General features: G+C 40.5%; 1 protein-coding gene across 5 annotated transcripts in view; it reads right to left on the bottom strand.

Annotated features, from left to right (window-relative positions):
• NKAIN2 (sodium/potassium transporting ATPase interacting 2) overlaps window positions 1-24,717 on the bottom strand; it is a 779,150-nt gene that overhangs the window by 101,493 nt on the left and 652,940 nt on the right. For all 5 annotated transcript variants that reach the window (XM_048844654.2, XM_048844656.2, XM_075126714.1 and 2 more), the window contains one exon: window positions 18,857-19,057. In XM_048844654.2, coding sequence (XP_048700611.2) covers window positions 18,857-19,057 — 201 coding nt within the window. The remainder of the gene's footprint in view (window positions 1-18,856; window positions 19,058-24,717) is intronic.

Here is a 24,717-nt window from a genome sequence, read left to right as displayed (position 1 = left end):
GCATGAGCTTTTGTGAGCTACAGTCCCGATGAAGTGAGCTGTAGCTCACGAAAGCTCATGCTCAAATAAATTGGTTAGTCTCTAAGGTGCCACAAGTACTCCTTTTCTTTTTAACAACATCTGAGATTCATAGATTCCAAAGCTAGAAGGGACCATTGTGATCACAATGCTGAAAACAATTATGAAACAAATCAGCGGGGAGGAACAATTTAATTAGAGAAGTGTAAATGATAATTGGGAATAATTTAAGAACATATTACTAGATGCCCTAAAAAGCCACAATTGAGGAAGGAGATACTGATTAAAAAAAGACCCAGTTTAGAGAGGAAGTGAATGCAGCTGTAACAATAAAATATAACAAATGAAAGTTGACAGTAATAAATATAAATGAGAAGTTAGGGATTGTAGAAAACTGAGAAGGGAAGCGAAGGGACACGAGGAGACAGCTATAGACAGTAGAATTAAGGACAAAAAGAAGAAGTTTTAAAAATATATTAGGAATAAAAAGAATCCTGACAATAGTATTGGTTCGTTGATAGATGGAAAAGGTAGAATTATCAATAACGCAGAAAAGGCAGAAGTATTAAAAAAATTTAAGATCTGTATTTGGAAAAAAATGCAGATGACACCATCTCATCAGATGATAACACTCTTTTCATTCCACTAGTATCTTTGGAGGATGTTAAACAGAAGCTGTTAAATCAGCAGGTCCAGAACACTTGCATCCAAGAGTTTTAAAAGAGCTGGCTGGTGAGTTCACTGGAACTTTAATGCTTATTTAGTTATTCAATAAGTCTTAGAGTTCTGGATAAGTTCCAGAAGAAAGATAATGATGTGCCAATTTTAAAAAAGGGTAAATGGGATGACCTGTGTAACTATTGGCCTGTCAGCCTGACATTGATCCTAGGCAAGATAGTGGAACAGCTGATACAGGACTCAATTAATAAAGAATGAAAGGAAAATAATGTAATTAATGCAAATCAAAATGGGTTTATGGAAAACAGATCCTGTAAAACTAACTTTAACTTTTTTTAATGAGATTACAAATTTGGTTGATAAAGGATATAATGTTACCGTAATATATTGAGACTTTTGTAAGACATTTCACTTGGTATCTCATGACATTTTGATTAAAATACTGTAATGATATAAAATCAACATGACACGTATTAAAATGGATTAAAAACTGGATAACTGATAGGTCTCAAACTGTGACTGTGAATGGGGAATTATCATTGTTCGGGTGTTTTCAGTGGGTCCCATACGAACATCACTGGAAACACACACAATGCGCTATTTTACATTTTTATCAATGACCAGGCACAAAACCAAGACACAAAAACTGGGGGGTGGAAAATAATGAATAGGACAGGTCACTGATTCAGAGTGATCTGGATCACTTGGTAAACTGGATTGCAAGCAAACAATATGTGTTTTAATGTGGCTAAATGTAAATGTATACATCTAGGATCAAAGAATACATCATTTACAGGATGGGGAACTCTATCCTGGGAAGCAGTGACTCTGAAAAAGATTTGGGGGTCCTGGTGGATAATCAGATGAACATGAGCTCCCAGTGAGATGCTGTGGCCAAAACAGCTAATGTGATCCTGAGATGCATAAACAGGGAAATCTCAAGTAAAAGTAAAGAGGGTATTTGGTATTGGTGTGACCACTGCTGGAATACTGTGTCCAGTTCTGGTGTCCTCACTTCAAGAAGGATGTAGATAACTTGGAGAGGGTTCAGAAAAGAGCCACAAAAATGATTAGAGGATTGTAAAACATGCCTTATGGTGATAGACTCATGGAGCTAAATCAATTTAGTTTAACACAGAAAAGGTTAAGGGATGGCTTCATTTAGAGTAGTGAGAATAATTAATCACTGGAACAATTTATCAGGGGTCATGGTGGATTCTCCATCACTGACAATTTTTAAATCAAGATTGGATTTTTTAAAAAAAGATCTGCTCTAGGAATTATTTTGTGGAAGTTCTCTGACCTGTGTTCTATGGGGGGGGGGGGGGGGCGGTATCAGACTAAATGATCACAATGGTCGCTTCTGGCTTTGGAATCTATGAATCTAGTCTGACCTCCTGTAGAACACGGCTCATAAAACTTACCTGAATAAATTTCTGTTTGAACTAGAACAGATTTTTTTAGAAAAAAAATCCAATCTTGATTTTAAAATTGCCAGTGTTTCAATGATTAATGACCCTCAGTGTAAAAAAAAATATGCCTTATTTCTAGCAGGAATTTGTCTAATTTCAACTTCCAGTCATTGGATCATGTTTTACCTTTCTCTGCTAGTTTGAAGAGATTAGTTCTCATGCTGTTGGATGGCATAGAACAAGTTATGCGTCTCCACATTGTTTGTTCTGGCACGTTATAGGGTAAGTAAGGTACAGGTGTCTGTTGATGCCATCCAGTCATTGTCTTAGGTCCTCTGGGTGGTCTTTTCCATCTTGCTTTCACTGGGTCAAAGACAAAGAAGATTTACAGGAGATAATGCTGCCCTCTTCTTAGAATCATAGAAGATTAGGGTTGGAAGGGACCTCTGGATGTCATCTAGTCCAACCCCCTGCTCAAAGCAGGACCAACCCCAACTAAATCACTTTTGTAGCTGGCATTGCAAGGTTTCTACATGCCAGATATGCTAAATATTTGTTTACCCCTTTGTGCTTTGGCCACCATTCCAGAGGATGTTTCCATGCTGATCACACTTGTTAAAAAAATAACGCATTAATTACATTTGTGACTGATCTCCTTCGGGGGAGAATTGTATGTCCCCTGTTCTGTTTTACCTGCATTCTGCCATGTATTTCATGTTATAGCAGTCTCAGATGATGACCCAGAACATATGGTTCATTTTAAGAACACTTTCACTGAAGAGAATGGAAAGAAAGTACCAAAGTGAGCTTTCTAAAGATAGCTACAGCACTCCACCCAAGGTTTAAGATTCTGAAGTACCTTCCAAAATCTGAGCGGTATGAGGTGTGGAGCATGCTTTCAGAAGTCTTAAAAGAGCTACACTCCAATGCGGAAACTACAGAACCCAAACCACCAAAAAAGAAAATCAGCCTTCTGCTTGTGGCATCTGACTCAGATAATGAAAATGAACATGCATCGGTTCACACTGCTTTGGATTGTTATCGAGTAGAACCCGTCATCAGCATGGACGCATGTGCCCTGGAATGGTGGTTGAAGCCTGAAGGGACATATGAATCTTTAGTGCATCTGGCACGTAAATATCTTGCAATGCTGGCTACAACAGTGCCATGAGAATGCCTGTTCTCACTTTCAGGTGACACTGTAAACAAGAAGTGGGCAGCATTATCTCCTGCAAATGTAAACAAACTTGTTTTCCTGAGCGATTGGCTGAAGTAGGACTGTGTGGACTTGTGGGCTTTAAAATTTTACATTGTTTGTTTTATTTTTGAATGCAGTTTATTTTGTACATAATTCTACATTTGTAAGTTCAGCTGTCATGATAAAAAGATTGCACCACAGTACTTGTGTTAGGTGAATTGCAAAATACTATTTCTTTTGTGTTTTTACAGTGTTAGTATTCGTAATCAAAAATAAGTATGAAGTGAGCACTGTACACTGTATTTTGTGTGGTAATTGAAATCAACATATTTGAAAATGTAGAAAACATCAAAAATATGTACATAAATGGTATTCTATTGTTGTTTAACAGTACGATTAATCATGATTAATTTAATTAATCACGTGATTAATCACAATTAATTTTTTTAATTGCATGACAGCCCTAATCGTTTGACATTTTCAATCATTCAGAGATGACTCATCCGAATGGTGCCCAACTTTTTTCCATCTTGACTGAGGCTACATCTATGCTACAAACTAGGAATATGATTCCCATGCTCACGTACACATACTTGTGCTAGCTCTCATCAAGCTAGTGCAAATGTAAATAGCAGCGTAGCTGCGGTAGCAGGGGTAGTAGAAGTGGAGGCATTGCTGAGCCATGCTCAGCACAAACCCTCCTGAAACCATCTGCTTCTGCTACCACTGCCCACACTACCCTGGCTACACGGCTATTTATACTATTTATACACGGCTAACTTGATGAGAGCCTGCATAAGTATGTGTACATGAGCTCGTAGTGTAGATGTAGTGAGAGAGGGGCCATGTTTCAGTTCTGTAAATCAGAATACTGACCACTGAAGTATTTGTAGGAATAATAGGACTATATTCTAACTTACTGAAATGTATAATGGGCTTAGGAATGTTATGGATTTTACCGTTCTCGCCTATGTAGGTTACTTTGTCTGCATTGAAGTTTTTGGAAATAGACCAGATCAGTGTGTCTTTTAGAAATTTATTAAAAAGATTAAGCAGGCAGCTATATTTGTTTTATAAGTTTAAGCTAGGTGGCATAGTTCTCCTGGCTTAATTTATAAGAGTATATTACATTGGTCAAATTGATATTAAAATTGAAATACAATCAATGTCAATGGTTGGAACTGGCTTACCAATTACTGCAATTAGTAATTAAATCACACTGAACAAATTAAGAAAAACAATCCTTCTTAAGGTTTTACAGAAAGGTTGATGGGAGAGTCCGTTTTCCTTTAACTTGATTAATTTAACTTAAAATCTGCTGAAAGCAACAGCTGTAACTTTACCTTGATTTTAAGGATGTAAACAACTTTAAATGATTTCCCAATAGCTTCCCTTTTGGCTACCTCTCTCCCATTAAGCTTTACTGTTTATAGAGATTATACTGAGCTTGGGTTTGTCTAATGTATTTCCCACCCCACATTGAGCAATGCCTGTAATTCTCCGATAGTCTGGCAAAAACACAAAATGATTTCTAAAACTCCAGACTTATAGCAGCTTTAGAATGACATTGGTTTAATCCAGGGATCCCTCACTGTTTCAATAACAGACTTGAGGGTTTAGTGTCTATTTTGTGGAAAAGTTAGTAGTACACAAACACACACACGAGAGCTTTGGAGTGATTCAAATTGCTTTACAGATGGACTTTCTATTCAAAGTTTCTAACTCATGTGATTGGTTTTAGCTTGAATTTAAGCTGATATTCACTGGTATCTTCATAGATCATTGACTTGATCTGTTCTTTCACATGCAGTGCGGTTTGATCTTCACCCTCTCTCTTGCTTGGCTTAGTCTGTCAGCATTCTTCACTCCTTCTCTGGGTGGCCAGTCCAGAGAATGGAGCAGGATATAACTTCAGTTATCTTGCTGGTGCTAGAGAGTTCCCTCCCTCCATTTTCTCTGCTTGGCTGGCATCTTTTGTTGGGATCAGTGATCTCTCTACTGCACCCCTAGGGACACTTTTTGTCTATGTAGGGGTTCCAGCATGTTGGTGTAGGTCATCAGGGACCAATGATTTGGCATCTTTGTCTTGAAGGTACATTGAAGGTTCCTGCTAGGTTGGAAATGTCGTAACCCAATTCATTACTAACTGCAAAAACATGTCTCTTGAAAACAGAATGCAAGAAGGTGCCATGTGATGAGGGGCTGTGAGACAAGTTTCTGTTTTACCCCTACATTGAAATGTATTGATTGTTTAAATATAATTCAGGACTTATTCAAGGTGATGTATTTGCTCATTTTCGTACTTTGTCATGACAATAAGTTAATTATGACACTGGGAAAATATCCTAAGAAGTGGGATAGCGACTAGGACAAATATATAATATTTTATCCTAATAACCCTTTGCCTACACTCAAAAAGCTGCTTCAAGCATCTCTTTGCAATGCTAACTTTTATTAAACATTTTGGCCAACCAAAGTCACTCAGGCTTAAACCCAGATATGGCCTATGTTCCTTACATATTATATATCCTCAGTTTCATCTCTCTATGTATCAGGGGATTCAGTTTGCGAATGACTTTCTTAATGAGGCGTCCCATGACTTTTTTGCAGTGTGGGCTTCAGGTTCTTTCTCAATGCCACTCATGTTATTGACAACACAGCCAAGGAGGTGAAATCACTGAGAATCTTAACTGGATGGTCAGCCAAGGTGCGAGAGCCTGCAGGGTGTTCAAAATTGCCAACCAGAAGAATTTTAATTTGACCCCGACTAGTTTTCAGTCCTACTTTTGCTGCTGAAATTTCTGGATATTGAATAGTGTCTGCAGCCACAAAAGAAAAGCTAGTCCAGCAATTTTAGACTGAAGATCTCATTATCAAATGTTTGTTCCCAACGTAGGTGCTTACAGACTGTGATCAAGGTACCACTTAATGTTCTCTTTGTTAAGGTGAATAGACTGAACTCCATGAGTCTCTCACCGTAAGGCATGCTTTTCAGTCCTTCATTCATTCTTGTGGTTCTTCTCTGAACCCCCTCCAATATATCAATGTCCTTCTTGAATTGTAATACTGGAACAGGACTGTATAATCTTCTAGCAGTCATACCTGTGCTGCATGCAGAGGTAGTATAACCTTTCTAACTCCTACTCAGGATTCTTTGTCTATACATCTGGAGATTGCATTAGCTTTTTTGGCCACAGCATTGCACTGGGAACTTAGGTTAACCTGACTCTTTTTTTAGAGTCACTTTTGAGGATAGGGTCCCTTATCCTGTAAATAAGGTCTATATATTTTGTTCCTAGATACATGACTTTACCTTGGCTGTATTAAAATGAATATTGTTTGCTTGTATCCAGCTTACCAAGCAATCCAGATCACTCCGTATCAGTGACTTGTACTCTTCATTATTTACCACTCCCTCAATCTTTGTGTTTTCTCCAAACTTTATCAGTGATGATTTTATGTTTTCTTCCAGGTCCTTAATAAAAATATCAAATAACATAGGACCAAGAACCAATTGCTGTGAGATCGCACTAGAAACACATCTGTTCAATGACAATTCCCCATTTACAGTTACATTTGAGACCTGTCAATTATCCACTTTTTGATTCATTTAATATGTGTCTTGTTAATTTTGTATCATTCTAGGTTTTTAATCAAAATGTTGCGCAGTACCAAGTCAAATGCCTTATAAGAGTTTAAATATATGGCATCAACACTAGTACATTTATCAGCCAAACCTGCAATCTAATCAAAAAAGTTAGTTTTACAAGATCTGTTTTCCATAAACCCATGTTGATTGGCATTAATTAATATTATCTTTCTTTAAGTTACACATCAGATGATTCATTGTTTTCCCAGGATTGTTGTCAAGCTGACAGCCTGTAATTATCTGGATCATCCCATTTACCCCTTTTAAATATTGCCACAACATTTGCTTCGTCATTGTTCCAGGAATTACTAAAAATCAGTATCAATGGGCTAGTGAGCTCTTCAGAAAGCTCTTTTAAACTCTTGGGTACAAGTTATCTGGACTCACTGATTCAAGAATGTCTAATTTTAGTAGCTGCGCTTTAACATCCTCCTGAATTACTATTTAAATGGAAGTGTTTCATACTCATGTATGACAGGAGTACATCATCTGTTCCCCCCCCCCCCCAGAAATATTTATTGAACACTTGTGTCTTTTCTTTAGGATTACTGATAATTCTACCATTTCCATCTAGTAACAGATCAATACCATTGTTAGGATTCTTTTTGTTCCAAATATACTTAAAATACTCCTTCTTATGGTCCATAACTCTGCTGGCCAGAGATTGTGCCATATGTTCACAGAATCATATCATAGAATCATAGAATATCAGGGTTGGAAGGGACCTCAGGAGGTCATCTAGTCCAACGCCCTGCTCAAAGTAGGACCAATCCCCAATTTTTGCCCCAGATCCCAAATGTCTCCCTCAAGGATTGAACTCACAATGCTGGGTTTAGCAGGCCAATGCTCAAACCACTGAGCTATCCCTCCTTTTGCTTCTCTTATCCATTCTCTACAATATCTAGCTTCTGATTTATATTTATTACTATCAACTTCCCCTTTCTTTCATTTGTTATACGATTTTTTATATTTTTATTTTTATAGCTGTTTTTCACTTCCTCTAATCCAGGTTGGTTATTAAATCAGCATAGCCTTCATCCCCTGAGACTAAATGCCTCAATGCACAGAAACAGATTAATAACTCCAAAACATGGCATCAGATTATTCACATTTCTTATCTGATGCCATCAGCAATATGTTTTGATTGCTAATCGTTGAGGGAACCATGTTGAAAATCCCCTCTTTATATATTTTAGCAAACTATAGCAATGCTAGTCTATCTTAGGTATTTAAGTACTTATATGGCCCCCATCAATACTGTATCTGACTGGCTCACAATCTTTAATGCATTCATCCTCTCAACATCCCTATGAGGTAGGGAAGAGCTGTTATCCCCATTTTATATATGGGGAATTGAGGGACATAGAGACTAAGGATATGTCTACACAGCAGCTAGGAAGTATGATACACTCTGCTTAGTGTACTAAAAATCACAGAATAGCTATGATGGCCACCTGAGTATGTACCCAGAGGGTTAAGCAGGATTGTATTCAGGCGACTGGCCCAAGCCTCCATAGTCACACTGCTATTTTTAAGCAGACTCGCTGCAGCAGAGCTTGTGCATGTAAGCCAATCTAAGCTGGGAATCACACCTCCCAGCAGCTGTGTGACTTAAGTACTTATATATGCACTAAGTGACTTGCGCAAAGTCACACAGGAAGTCTGTAGCACCCAGATCCCCCCTGTGCTAAACTAGCATGCTATCCATTGGGCCCTCCTTCCTCTCTAATCTTAACACAATTACATTTCATGTCGGCTTAAATCAATTTGACAATATCATAGCTTGAAAGATCATGTAAACTAAAAAGGCTATGCAGATTTCTGAGTGGTAGGTATTTACCATAAGCAACCTGGATTAGTAAGTATTGATTATAGTTTTCTAAACCATGAAATAATTTTTAATGATGGTATAATGGTAGTTCTTGTAATGCATGTTTTCTTGTATTAATACAGGAAGGAATAAAAAAATTGCAAACAATATACAACATATAACGTACTAAGGCCATTAACAAGATTATTATGGTATTGGTCAATATTTACATACACTAATTTTCCTATGGTTTTATTTATTTCATCGTTAAGTTACCAGCAATAATGTATTTATAGTATGTGAAGGAATGCTTACTCACTTGTTCTACTGGAGTAATATTACTGTATCATATTTAGTGGTACATGTTACACAGTTCATCTTTTCAGGGCCTGTATAAGTAAAAACCAAATTGCCTAAGGTGATTCCTTTGCATTAATCGTATTCCCATAACTCAGGCACTTCATTCCACTAAAATCAATAGACTTGTGAGTGTGAAAGTACAGAAGTAAAAGACAAGCATAATAAATAGTCCAAAACCTGTGTTGTCAAATAGATATGTAATTCTTTCACACTTATTTGCATGATTGATCTTTGTTTTGCATATTTTCAAAGTTTTGATCTACAAATGGATTTTAATTTGTGTACTTTTGAAGGAACAGCCTTTTGGGAATGAAGGCAGGTAATGGCTAATCAGAAAGTAAAATATTGACTGATAGAAGTTGCACATAGTGACTCTGAACTCCACTGCTATGTGAAATGTAATTATTGTTACTATTTGTGTTACTTAAAGGTCCTCCTGTGCTACATGCTGTACAAACACAGAGATTGTAAGAGACAGTCCCCTCTCTGAAAAACTTACAATCTACTTACAAAACAGATAAGAGATACACAAAAAATATTTTCCTTCCTTTACAGATGAGGAACCGAGGCACAGAGAGATGAAGTGACATGCCCAAGGAAATGCAAAAAGTCTGTTGTAGAAGATCTTGAGGCAGAATCTCCATCCAGTGCCTTAATTACAAAAACATCCTTCCTCTTTAAACAATGAGGACCAGATTCAGATGTGCTTTAAGGCTCTCGTTTAGCAAAACAATTATGCACATGCTTTACTTTAAGCAAATCATTGAATCCTATTAACTTCAGTGGGACTTAAGCACGTGCTTTCCTGCTTTGCTGGATCGGGGCCTAAATGCGTGCAATTCCCAATGAAATCAAAAGTGGGAGTGCCAGCCTTCCCTAGATCTGAATTTGCCCCAGTTTCTGGACAAGTTATATTTAATGAAAGAGATCTTATATTTGTATATAGGTGTGAAGGTATAACAGATGCCGTTTGACTGAGGTCAGAGGCAGCAACTGGCTGATTAGCTCTACCCATTGGGAAAAGAATTGCAGCTTAACTGGCTGATCCTCATAAAAGGAGGAGCAGGAAAAGGAGAGGAGGAGCTGCAATACCTGTCAGAGGCTGAAGCAATTGCTGGGAGGAACTGCTTCCGGAAATAAAAAATGGACAGAAGGGAACTGTGGGAAGTCCTATTATCAAAAGGCTCTGAGGTAAGAGACACAAATTTTGGGTTGAGAAACTTCCGGGGTGGGTGAGTGGGGAGCTGAGGGACAGACTTGGGGAAGTTTTCAACAGCAACTGCCCCTGCTGGAAACTACCTTTCCTGGACGAGGTGGGAAGGTTCCAGGCAGAATTCCCACAGGAAGGGTGCTGGCTCAACCAGAGCAAGCTCGGGTCCAGCTGGAAGAGGGCAATATACAACAGGGCCCAAACTCTTACAGTAGGTGAAATATTCACACATCTTTAAACTTATATTTCAAATTCTGATTGGACTTTATTGTTCCACGTGTGTTTCTTGAAGATAATCAGAAACTCATGCTTTGCAGTCACTGACTTTATAGGAAAGAGAGGAGATAGCTCAGCATGCTGCTAATGAATGATGCTGTACATATAACCTTTGATCTCCTCTTAAAATAAGTAAATTAGACAGTGGTATTGGTTCAATCAGAGTGGACAGCTGTCCACAACCTAAGAATCACCATCCATGTTGTCACTCTTGTTAGTATTAGCACAGAGGCTCAAGACTCAAATGGAATGAAGACTGAATTAGTTTCATAATGTGAACTTTCCAGGTCAGGATTCAATCTATGACAAAGTCAATCCTGGCAGATCTGAGAGACTGGAGGGGGGCAAATGTATCAGCCCTAGAATGGTGAAGGCCCTGTTTGCTATGAGCTGAAAAAAGGTTACCTCAGGTTAACTGGAAATACCTGAGGCCAGTTAAGAGCTGCCAGTGACCTTTAAAAAAAACCCTTTTCTGGTGAGAGAGTGAGAAAGGGAGCGAACAGAGACAAGCTATAGTAGGGGTAGTGGCAGCATGAAGGAAAGACTTCCTGGTGGAAGTCTGTCTCCCCTCGCTATAGGGAAAGAAACTAAGTTAACACCTGCTTGGGAAGTACTGGCAACTAGGAGCCAGTATAGCAAGGTAACGCCACAGAGCGGGGCAGGGAAAAGTATTTCTGTTTTCCTTGTAAGTGTGGGTTTTGGGTATTTTTTTTTGTTTTGTTTTTCTTAAGATAACTTCTTGGGCCCACCCTGAGGCCCACCATGTAAGTAGGGAAAAATAAAACTAGAGATAAGAGAAAAACCCTCCAGAGACAGACTGATTTACTCCAGGCCCCCCACTGCCTGAGGGAGAAGTGCTGAGGTAAAGAAAATATCCTGCCACAGGTTATACTGTTGCCCAAAGTGGGAAAATAAGCACAGCCACTGCCTATGAAGTGGGTGAAACCCTGGCTTCATTAAAGTCAATGGCATAACTCCCACTGAAGTCAGTAGGGCTACGATTTCACCCAGTATCTCGTCTATGGATAATATCCACGGCAATGATTTAATTCACAGACCCGTAGTAAACCAGACATCCTCACACTGTATTTCTACCTGACCTCATCCTTTACTTGGGACAACCATCCCCAGAGATTAGTTTGTAATTTAATTATGTTCATCCCTGATAACCCAGGAGGTCTGAACATGAAATTATGACTTTGATATACAGGGCCAAAATCAATAGCCATTAAATGAATGAGGACATTTTAAAGTATGGAGCATGCTGAGTGTCTAAGCTACTCCATCACCACAATAGCTCAGTCTGGTCATACAGAGGAGCCAGAGAAAGACTGTACTATTGATCAGCCCACTACATGTTTGCTGACCATGAAGCCAGCACAGATGAATAGACAAATAGGAACCAAACTAAAGAGTTGCTAAGGACCATTTGGTAAGTGGGAGGTAGGTGAAAGCTCTACAAGCAGAGTTCTCCAGGAAGTTGCTCATATATGCAGAAGCAGACGGATAATGGAAATAGAGTTCTTGCATTTCAGAGAAAGTCAATGGAACCATGAAAAAGTAAATATTTTACAAGTAGATGGTATTTTGAAAATACTGTATCAGGTTGAATCTTTCTGTATTTTACTCTGTTTTTACTTAGTGAGAGTTTTTACTTAGTTTTTACTTAGTAGTTGGGCCAGACTCTCAAGTGGTGTAAATTGGCATAGCTTCTTGTGATGGGGTGGATAACCATACACTGGAGAGTTAAGAATGCAGGAACACACCAGGGGGCTCCGCCCCGACAGCACTCGCTGCTACAGAGACACTAGGCCAAGAAGGCATTCCTAGGTGGAGGTCAGCTGCATAAAGTCAAGACTCCTTACCCTGCTGAGATCCATGGATGAGGTAGCCAGGAACAACCGCCACCAAGACAAACCCAAGGCAAGGAGCAGAGCAGTAGGAAGAGGCTCGGGGAGAACATTAGGTGGATCTCAGGTAGTGGACTCCTGCATTACAATGCTCCAGAGAGTCTCTGGGTCAGAATGCAGTGGCGTGGGAAGGCCTGGGTTCTCCTATTCCATAATCACCAGGTGTGGCTGACACCATGGACTACAACGGCCAGGTGGTGCTGCTGCCTCAAACTATAACCACAAAGTGAGGAGGCTCTCGCCTGCTCACAACTGGTGGAGAATGCAGGCAAAATGGCCTAGTCCTGCTGAAGGACATAAAAAAGGCCAAAAGAGGAGAAAGGAAAAAATAAGAAGGGATGGCATGGAGATGGAAAACTTGCAGAAGTGAGTAATGGAGAGCCAACAGCAACAGGCAACTCAGCTTCAGCAACAACAGAAGCAATTATTACAACAACTGGACTCACAATACCAGCAGCAGCAATTGATCTGGGAACGGCCCACTCAATACCAAGAACACCATCACCACCTGATGTCGGTGCTCCTACAACCCTCAGGAGCTGCTGCTAGCCTAGGGCCAAGGTCCTCTGGGGTGGGGTCCTTACACCAGTCAAGATGACAAAGATGGGCCCACGGAATGACCCCAAAGGCTTTTCAGGGACGTTCAAATGGGTGATCATTGTGGCTGCCAGATCATTGGACCACACTCTTGGCCCCCTATCTGACAGGGCTGGCCCAGGCAACTATAGGGTGCTGGATCCTGGGGGTGCCTGAGACTACCAGAAGGTCAAGGTGCCTATCTTGGACTGCTTCAATATCTCCCCCAAGACCTACCACAACGCTTCCAGAAGGAAAAATGACTGCCCTGATGGTAGTGGCCCGTATCTAAAGGATTATTATGGGCACTGGCTAATTCTGGAAGGGCACATCGGGGTGCAGGTGGCAGAAGATATTGTCCTCAAGCAATTTATCCAGCCCCTTGTGGTTGGGTGATGTGAGGAGAGAGAAACACTGCCTACTGTTGGAGGCAGTGGGACTCACAGAAAATTACCTGGCCACTGAAGGTCCAATCCCTTGGACCCCAAGGGTGTAGGCCATCACCAGATATGGAGGGCTGAGCACAGTGGAGAGAACGGGGCACAGGAGACCATCAGCTGGGGCAGGGTCTGAATTCCTTTCAAGGAAGAGACTATGAGACTGAATAAGAGCACCCCAAGACACAGAGGCCCTCCTCCAAACAGGACAATCCCAACGGGGTGGGGACAGACAGCAGCCCCACTGGATGGCAATTGCTTCAACTGTGGGCAGCATCACCACTTTCAATGCAACTGCCCCTTTATGGATTGTAACTACAGAAAGGCCTGAATGGCTGCTCCTAGATCCCACAAGCAAGGTCTATGGGACTGAGGTGATGGGACTAATAGATTCTGGTTGCAGCCAGACCCTCGTGAAGGAAAAGGTGGTTGAGATCTCCATCACAGACCCATGGGCCACTGTGTGATATGATCTTTCTACAGTGTATACACAGGAACCTGTGCCTGTACCCCATGAATGAAATACAGCTGACCATGGGGAACCACACTGAGACTCAGTGTGCGGGGGGCAGCTGCTTTTGCCTAACTCATGATCCTGGGACAAGACTGGAAGTACTTTGGTGATGTCTTGCAGGTGCAGAAAAGAGACCCGGCCTTGGGGCGTGATCGTGACCCTGACACTGGGGAAGAAGCAGAGCCTGCAGAACTGGCTGACACAGGAGAGCAAGAAGATCTAGGGGAAGGGCCTCACTATAGACAGAGGCGCCCCTGAGAGATCAGCAGGACCTGCAAACTCAACACCTGTGGGTATGAAATGCCTGACCCAAAACAAGGATTTAATTGGGGAACAGAAAAAAGATCTCACCTTAAGCTGGGCATATGACCCCCCAGACCAATGAAGTCCAGGCCCAACTCCTGGTACCCTGGCCCTCTAAGAGGGAGTTACTCTGTCTTGCATGTTGAGTACCATGTGCTGGTCACCTAGGGAGGGAGAAAGCAACTGGTTCTATTGGCTGGACATCCACAAACTGGTGAGAGATTATTTTATGTCCTGCCTGGAGTGCCAACTGACAGAGCCCAAGAATACCCCAAGGGCCTCCCAGATACTGATGCGTTTGCAGACACCCCCATTGAGAGAATTGGTATGGACTTGAAAGGCCTGCAGTGTGTAGTGTGCATGGCTATTCCGCTTCTCACAACGAACGCAGCGACCATGGCAGTGGAGCTCATGAAGGTCTTCATGAGGGTGGGAATCCACAAGGAAATAAAAACAGACCAGGTGATGATCTTCATGTCGTGACCGATGAAGAACTTGCGTGAGCTGCTGAAAATCAAATCTCTGAGAATCCATCTACCAGCCCCAAACAGATGGGCTAGTTGCATGCTCCAATGGGACCCTGAAGAGGATGCTAAGAAAGTTTGTGGCTAAAGACCCCCACCACTAGGATCACCTTTTACCACCCCTTCTGTTTGCAGTGCACAAGATTCCCCAGACCTTAATGGGGTTCTTGCCCTTCAAGTTGTTGTATGAGAGGCAACCCTGGGAGACCCTAGATCTAGTTTGAGAAACATGGGAGAAGAAAGAGCCCAGGGTCATCAGGGTAATACAGTATGTTTGGCAGCTACTAGAAACGATGACGACACTAGTGTCCTTTGCAAAAGAAAATCTTTTAAGGGCCCAAGAGTATCAGAAGCAAGCTTATGACAAGGGTGTTCACCCACATGAATTCCAGCATCAGAGTATTGCTGCTACTGCCCAACTCTGAGTTAAAGTTCAGGCCAGACAGCACTGGAGTGGACAGCACTCTTGAGTCCTTTCAGGTGATGCACTGGATGGGAGCAGTGGATTACAAGATCTGGCAACCTGGGAAGAGGAAAGAGACCCAGATTTATCACATAAACCTTCTAAAGGCATGGTGGAGGTCTGCTGCACAGAGCAGGGGATCTCTACCCCATTGAGACCTGTGGACCAGGTCACCAGGGATAATCACCAGCCATAATGTGCCCCAAGGGGAGGGGTATAGCGGTAGGGAGAAGCCCGGGGGATAGCATTAGCTGGACCACAGGTAGCAGACTCTTGCATTATAGAATCCAGTGGAGTGGAAGGGCCTGGGTTCCCCTACCCCATAACCACAAATGGGGCTGCCAGGTGCGGAGGCTCGACCCCCCTCACACTTGTAAATAGAGTTTGTCTGAGTAAGTAGTGAGCAAAAGCTGAGTAACATACCAAAATACCTCACTGATATCAGTAAGTGGACACGCTACTCCAATAAAACCTCTGTTGCTTTGTGAGACATAATGAAGCTAAGGTTCTGAGTTAGCAGTTTCAACTGCAGTATTAACTAGGAATGTGTGGGATGGTTTTGTAGAAATTTCTCCCCCACATCTTTTCCCAAAGCTCAGGGCTTCATACTAAACAGAACAAATCACACATCCTTAGCAGTTCTGCTCTGCTAACTACAGCTGCATGCTGCAGGTGGTGCCTGAAAAATGTTTATTTTGCAGCGCTGCAGGCTGCAGAACTAAAAATGAAATAGATTCCTTTCTTTCTTTTCACATAACTGCGTATGGGGGTGTGGGCGTAGGGGAGGTGGAGAGGTGTGATGATGAACAGCACAGAAAGAAAGTGATAAAATTTAGGCCAAGCTTGGCTTGAAAAGAACCAAACCAGAAACACAGCTGACAACTGAGGCTTAGCTCCTGATTTCTTTTATTTTCAATGAAGCACTGAGGAAAAGCTGACAAGCACAATAGGTGTGGCATTGGGATCTTTGATATTGCACAGTTTCAGAGAGGCAAGTCAAGCATAGCAAGCTCACATGAGACCTCCACAATATCTGGGTGAAATCACAAGCGGTCCTTTCAAGAGCAACAACTGTCAACATAAAATCAATCAAGAGATGAGCTTAAAAAGTAATAAAAAATCAACATGGCTATCAGGCAACCATAAATGGGCACAAAGTGACTATCTTAGGCATTTCTAACACCATGGTAGATAAGGATAGTCCTTGTTCTATGAAGGCATATCCTTGCATTTGGTACCTCTCTGATAACTGTTCCTAATTTGGAAGTTTTTACAAAATAGTTCTGTTGCTTCTTCAAAGTTACCAGCTGTATTGGTAGGAAACAGGCCTTGATGTTTATCCGTACTGAATGAAATTCTATCCTCTACGGAAGCCAGCACAAGATCTGGGCATCACTTACGTCCCCCAGTGTTATTCTTAAGACCTATTTTGAATGTATGTGGGATATAAGTGGTGCCCAGGCCTGGGGCTGGTCCTCTGCACAGGGGTGAATCTCTTGACTTTTGAGAGTGTAGGTCAGACTCTTTAATGTTCTCAAGGTACTTTAGATCTGAAAAGGAAAAAATAACTATCTATAAACGAACACTCTTCAGAATGAATAATTACAGATGACTCACATAATATTTGTAATAGCACATATAAATTCCATAATCTGGCACTATTTGGCTAGATGCCACCAAAACACTTTGTCCAACACAGTTTAGGAAGCTCTCAGGAGAGATCACTTCCCTGGGAACCTTAAGTGCTATGGAGTTCTTGTAGTGCATCAGCAGAACTTCCTTTTGCAAAAATACAGTTCCCTCTAAACCCCTCTATTTAATGTGTAAAAGGATGGGGCCAAGAGCTCTCACTTCTCCCTATGCATAATGTACCTTAAGTACTCTTTTCACTAAGTCATACACACATGAACTGCACAACTTCCTTTAGCTGCACACTTTGCAAACCTAGTAAAAAGTCATAGAAAATGCACTGAATATGTTATGTCACTTTCAAAGAATCATAAAAGTCAGCTCCAATCAGAATTATTTCCATACTCCTTTTTAAGACATTTATCTGCAAGGAACCCATTTAAGAGCAACCAGTGGTGCTACTGTCCCTGCAAAAGCTAAGATCAACATTAACTTGATACTGGCCAGGAACACAGGGGGAAAAAAACCAAACAAATTTAAAGCAAGTAACCAATTTGTAGGTCGCAATTTACGGTTTTACAGTTAAAGTCCAAGATCCACGTAAGTGCCCATAAAAGGGAATTGAAAGAAAAGATCAACTTCTTTTCACTAACCAGGGATAAATCTGGGCAGAGACTTGGAGATTAGTTTGTTGAAAAGAGAAGAAAACTCTGCTTGTCTAACTTTGTGTTGCAGGTCACCCCGTGGTTCTATTACTGTATTTACATGCCAAACAGTGGTCATTATTTTTAAGAAAACATTTAAACTATGTGTTATGCAATCCAATATGATGGTTTGGAAAATTGACCCAAATGTTTTCTTTGTAAATGGATACCTATAATAACTACAGGTATGGTAACATGAGCAGTAATAAAAGGCCTAACCATGGTTGGCTAAACTATGCTGGGATTTCAACACAGAATCTGATAGCTTGTCATTCTGTACTTTTTCTGTGGCATGAAAAGCGAGGCCTTATCTAGAAATACAGCTGTGTTCAGACACTGACACCTCTAAAAGATCTGACGTAAAACACACCATGTATTTCTGAATGGGAACAGAACCTACGCTGAACGATATTTTTTCTTTGTTCTTTCACTCAACCCTCATTATTATCCACAAAATTGAGTTAGAAAAAAAATCCTTAACATCGACTTTGGAGATGAGGCTGAGCTACAGACTTTGGGCCTGAACACTATCCTGTCATTACATATTTATGCAAATACACCTGTCTTTATTATTACTTTGTCCCCTCCACCCCAAGCCTATTTGTCTGTTTATCCACAAGTTGCAATTTGTCATAATCCAAGACTGTGCCCTTGCCTGAGCAGGTACTGTCTTTGTTTTACCCATTTGAACATGCTAAAATCAATGGGGACTCAATCATAGTCTCTAAATACTGTGACAATAGAAACAATCATCATTATTATAGGCAGAGCTGGTACCAGCGTCTAAAGTTAAAATTGTTGAACACTTTACACTACAAGCCCATTTTCAGTTGCTTATAACTTTGTCACACTTTAAAGGTGAAAATCTGGCCCCACTGAAGACATGGGAATTTTGCTTATTGACATCAATAGAGTGAGAATTTCACAGCCTTTGTGTCATGGCAGAAATTTTCCATGCTTGCTCTCTACCCCAAGCTTATTCCCTCCCCCCCCCCCCAAGTTTCAGCAAAAACAACCATTTTGGAGAATGAGTTTACAAAAATATAGGTATCTAAAAAATATTTTTCTGAGTGGTTAGATGGACCATAAGAAGTCCCGGTTTTAGACTGGTGAGGCAGGTCAGCCTTCACTGTAAGATAAATTCTAGAAAAAGTGCTGGAAGAGAGGTTGATTGTGAACACTTACTGCAAGGAAGATCTGAAGGGAGCTGTGAGCCACTTCTATATACTGGTATTCAAGCAAACACCCTGAGACAGTGATGTAACGATGATCCTCTGGTGCCCATTCTGGGGCTGGAGTCACAGATGTCACTGTACAGCCTGGGCCATTCTCCATCCACCAAGAACGGTGCATTGAGATATTAAAGGTCAGAATAAGATCTGTTTCCTGCAAAAGAAAAAGGGAAGGCAATAATTCTGGAATGGTACTTTGATGGGTCTTGGAGTACCCAGTCACCTTATTACTTCCCTGGCCCTAGCAAGAAGCAGATTTGCTTGCACTTAACTGGGTGTCAGCTCTGTTAGACACCCAAGCAGTCTTCTTTGGGCTATGCTAGTCCTTGCTTAGCTTTGCAGGTGAACAATAGGTGTACCCCAGTCCCTGAGGCTCTTCAAAGCATTCCCCTGTAGTGTCCAGCCCTTTCTTCACTGAACACTCACAGAAATACCAATAAATTATTAATAGATGTAATAAACATATCACAGACATGAATCGTATGTGTTGTAGATGGTGGCAAGGACATCAGTCAAAGGTGTTATAGATTATTATAAGCAACCTACTGGCTGCTGGACTTTATAACAATTGATTAACCATTTAGTAACCTTTATAAACATAAAATTGTGTAAAGTGTCAATCTGCACATGTACTCAGTCATGCAAAGAAAAATTGCCGTTAGAAACATCTTTTCAGAACCAAGCTCTCCTACACATCATCCAGAGTAATTTACATTTTTTTCAGCCTATTGATAACATTAATATTTAAGACCCTCAAAGATTTCAATGTAACTATTTAACCAGGTTTACCTACGTGAATTGAATATAATCACCCCATTCTGTAGATACTGTGTGTATTTTCCCCTTCCCTCAAAAATACTCACTTTCCAATTGAATTTAAATCATAGGCTCCTTGTTTGTACTAACTCAACCAAATGTAATTCAATCCAGAGAATTTTTGCATAATTTCATGACTGATATATTAATCTGGGCTTGCGTTTGCCACCATCGTGCTGCTGAACATATTTTAAAAAATTGTAGTCCTGCCTTAAGATACTGTGATGCTGCTGGGTATGTCTTAAAAATCAATTATTAATCTGCACGTACCCACCCGACTACCAGATAGCAGGGCCAGCTGTAAATTTTTTTGCCATCAATAAATACCACGCAATTCCATAAAGGCCTTACAGGTATGGATAGTGCTATCAGTGTGAACAGGGCTATTCATAATAGTAACTTCTATGCCTAGTGGCAACTGTTCAGATAATCAGACCCTATGTGAACATTTGGGCACATAATCAAAGCTGCCAAACCTAGATATATTCAGGTCCAATGAATTGAATACTGTGGTTCAATTTGGCAGACATTTTAAGACAAACTTCGTAACACTATGCACACTCACAGCAAAGAAAACTACCCTTATTTTGCACATATGTTAAGCATGTATAATGAGGGTGATGCACTGGAAATAGAGAGGTACAAGACAAAAGATTCTGATTTTATATACTATACATCTATATTGCAGCTGGGAACATGTTTCACAGCACTGGTAGATATAAGCACTAGCTCTGCTTGAACTAGTGCACTAAAAATAGCAGTGTAGCTGGGGTAGCATGGGCAGCAGCTCAGGCTCATTGCTCAAGTATGTACCCAGGGGGTCTGGGCGGGTTTGTATTGAGGAGGCTAGCCCAAACTGCCACCCACGCTATCTGGCTACCCTGCTATTTTTAGCATGCTAACGGGAGCACAGTTAGCATGCATCTGTCTACCCACACCAGGAAGCGCCTTCCCAGCTACAGTGTAGACATACCCATGTGTTTCGAGCCATAACCCATATTGAAATAAACAGAATTGAAAATCTAGTGTGTGGGGGAATATTTGAATATAGAAACAACAGAGGCAAAAGTAATACAATGAAGTAGAGAATCCTAACACTTTATATTAAAATTACTCCAAAAGGAAACCAATTATTCTCAGTACCTCAGTTGTCCCAAGCATTGTAAAACAACATCTGGAATGATGAATCGTCTTTATGTGCCCAGAACATCTGCCTCAGTAATAGCTTTTTGATTGCCTTTTCTTCACAAGAAAATTGAAAGTCCCCCCCTACCTGGCATACAGAGGCTGGAACAGAGGTGAAGATCTCACCCCACCAATATCTCTGCTGAAGTTAAGTTAATGGATTTATACTGGTATGAGTGAAATCAAATTTCATCACATTATTGTCAGAAGAGTTTTTCCTCTTTAAGTCACTGTAGCTACCGTGGGAAATTCTTAACCTTTCTACTCTCTTATCAGAGAAGCCGTAAGAATGAATAGGATTAATTGTTTCATTCTATTTTATAGCTTGCAGTGAACTCAGAAGTATCATGATCAACCAAAATTTGTAAGAAAATAAAATGAGAAGTGCAAAATGAACTCTGAAAAATAATACCAAAAAATCAATAATACAAAGAAATCAAGATATGGAATATTTTTTTACTGTGTGTAAAGCTGGAAGTTAAAAAAAAAGAGCAAGGGAGGCTGGTCATAGAAGGGCAAAATTCAACCATTGTGTAAGTGGCCACCTGGCTGCATTGATCTGCAGACTTATAAATGTGAAGTGCAAGTAAAATTCCAAATGGCAAAGATAATATAATTACACATTAAAATTTGCATAATTACATATGCAAAGAAAACATTGCACATTCCAACCTTCTTCCATTGCTAAACCTATCCCCTAAAGCTTCACAGGAATGATTCTCTATTATGCTTAACAGGTTTTTTTTCCAAAATAACAGTTTTTGGCATTTTATTTGAAAGCTGTGATTAGTATTAAATAAAATTGCTTCAGACAAGGATAGACATTTTGGGTCCATCAGTAAAAAAAATAAAAAAAGAAAGCTTGAGCAAGTGCAGAACACCACAGTGGGTGTGAGCAGAACTGGGTTTAACTTCTAGCTCTGCCAAAGACTTGCTTTGGGTCCCTGAGCAAATCACTGAACTTCTGCATTGGCTGTTTGTTTTCCTCATCTGTAAAATGGGGGGATACCTATCACAGAGAAGTGTTGGAAGACTTCAGTTTCAAAAAACCAAAACAGAACCCCAACTTTGAGATCCTTGGGTGGAAGGTCCTAAAAAGTGCTGAATATCAATAAGATTTTAAAACTGCAAAGCTGAGTCAACAACTAAGAGATATTTATTTTAAGAAGCAAAAAGAGGTGATAAGCCAAATGGGATCCTGGTTTCAGCAAATACATCCAAATGTCCCAACACAAATCTGAATATAATAGGCCTGACTTTGATCTCTAACTGTTGTAAGAGGAGTTACAGGAGTAACTCTATTGAATTCAAGGGTATTACCATATAAAACAGGCACAAGTGGGCTCAGAATCAGGCCCAGAGTCCATTATGTCTCCAACAACACAAAATGAACTAGTTAGTAAACCAGTGTGCAAAGTAAGACTAAGTGGCAGATCTGCAGCTGATGTAAATTATCATAGGCGCATGGGCCTCATTTGATAATTTACACCAGCTGAGGATCTGGCCCTTAAGTGTATGTCATTCCATCTACAGGCAGATGAGACAAGCATCCACAGTTGGTGGGTGGCGAAGGACCACTATGCGTTTGAAAGGTTCTAATGACAAAACAGGTGAGCTCTGAAGAACTGTGTAAGTCAGTCTGAGGATGGACGCATTCATCGCTAACATCCATTATGCAGAAGCACTGAGAATTCTTCATGAAAAGCTCCTCTCGCTATTTACACACGTTATTATGCACACTGTTTGAATACTGTTTTAGTGGGCATAGAAAAAGTCTACAAAAGCAGCAAGGGATTTTTTTTATCCTCTTATGAATTTCCTGTATGTGTTCTTTTCAACATCTGTGGTTCAGATGCTATTCAGAGAAATGCTGAGAAGTAGCCTGATAAGCCTTGAAGCTGTGGAACTTAACAGGAAAGTTGAGACATGCTGGGCATGCCAATACGGTATTGTTCACAGCCTGTATGTCAAGGAAGATTTTATTATCCTAATTCATCAAACAGTTGCTTCCTCTTATGGACACAAATACATCTGTACAAGCTTTATTGACTATTACTGTAAAGCCTGGTGATATTTACAAAACCTGTTAAGAAAAATTAAACTAGATTTTGTTTATGCACCAAGAAAGAGAAACTGGGAAAGAATATTTGGAAAGGTATCTTTGTTGTCATTCTTGAAATGACAAAAGATATTTGATGTGGACATGGGAGGATTACATAACAAAGCTATAGTCTGGAGATTCCAGAGAGGCATTATAACTCAGATGTTTTTGAAACGAGTCTGTCTATGAAATTATAATTTCAGTTTATCCTAGTTTTCTCTAAACCATACTGATCACTGATAGTTATGTGACTAGTTTAAGACTTTGGGCTCCAGCTTAACCCCTCAGTGCATAACAATTTATGCTGAAGATGACACTCGTGAAAGGTCCCTGAAATGGACTGTCCACCAAAGGAGTACATTGCATTGTCAGAAAACGGTCACAACCTCTCTTGCACTAGGGGACAGTAAAAGGGCAGCACATGGACAGAGATGGTCAGGAGTTATAGTGAGTCAACTTTTCCATTACAATGGTTCCCCTATGGAGTTCTGGCATTGGTTAGAGCAGCTTATTCTAGAGACAACCCCAAGAGAAGGCACCAAGTAGTGGTACTTCAGAGCAGCTCCCTCATAGGGAGCAACAAATTTTGCTGGTACAAGGAGATATAATTTCTACCTTCCTGTATCAACTTCAGTTAATCTGGCCATCATGTCATGGGAAATCAGATGCTTTCATTGTTCTAATTAAGAATTGCTGAAATCTGTGCAAGCCTGCAAGGTCTCAATACAAGTTTTGTCAAATACAGCAGGGCAACCCCACTTGTTTAATTTTTCAAACACACACTATCAAGAGCAGGCTGCTTGGAGACTGAATTATCACATGCAGTTTCACTGATAAAAATCAACCTCTAAAAGCTTCTATAGTTCTGGGTGTTTTGGATGCACAGAGGCCTCTCCAGACAGCTTTTTCTCCTGTTATCTCACATTCCCACTTCTACTAGTTCTCATTGGGCAGTATCGTTTTCATCATGCAAGCAGACCTTTTTCTCTCTAAAGAAACATCTATATTCACCTGTGGGGCAAAACAATGTAAAGCAGCCTGGCATCTGTTCCCATAGGCAGACCTTTCTGTTGTTCTTCAGTGTGTCTAAATATTAGTAATGTGCACAGAAATTCACTCTTGTTACAGTGTGTATGGTAACACCCATTGTTTCATGTTCTCTGTGTATATAAAATCTCCCCACTGTATTTTCTACTGCATGCATCCAATGAAGTGAGCTGTAGCTCACGAAAGCTTATGCTCAAATAAATTTGTTAGTCTCTAAGGTGCCACAAGTACTCCTTTTCTTTTTGCGGATGCAGACTAACACGGCTGCTACTCTGAAACCTGTCATTATGCAACGCACTGAATTTAGCCGTATGGAGTGGAAATCTATCAACTTCATGAAAAAACTCATACAGATACAGACAGACATCATCTTCCTTTCCAAATGCAAACAGATGGACATCATACCAAAAGGACTGACGGTAAAAAATCCATTACAATCTACATACCACATAGACTATGGGGACAGCTTGTGCCTCAAAGAAACTGCGGAACCACCTGATCAACATCCTATACAGCAAACAGGGAAAGATTAAGAATGCGCTCTCAAAACTGGATACTCCTAAAAAAAACAATCTTCCACACAAACTTCCTTGTGGCTGGACTTTACAAAAACTAGACAAGCCATTTACAACACACACTTTGCTTCTCTACAAAAGAAAAAGGAC

This window comes from Caretta caretta, chromosome 3 (assembly GCF_965140235.1).
Source record: "Caretta caretta isolate rCarCar2 chromosome 3, rCarCar1.hap1, whole genome shotgun sequence".
Lineage (NCBI taxonomy): Eukaryota > Metazoa > Chordata > Testudines > Cheloniidae > Caretta > Caretta caretta.
The sequence above is the reverse complement of the archived record's forward strand: the minus strand, read 5'-3'. Positions and strand labels throughout refer to the sequence as shown.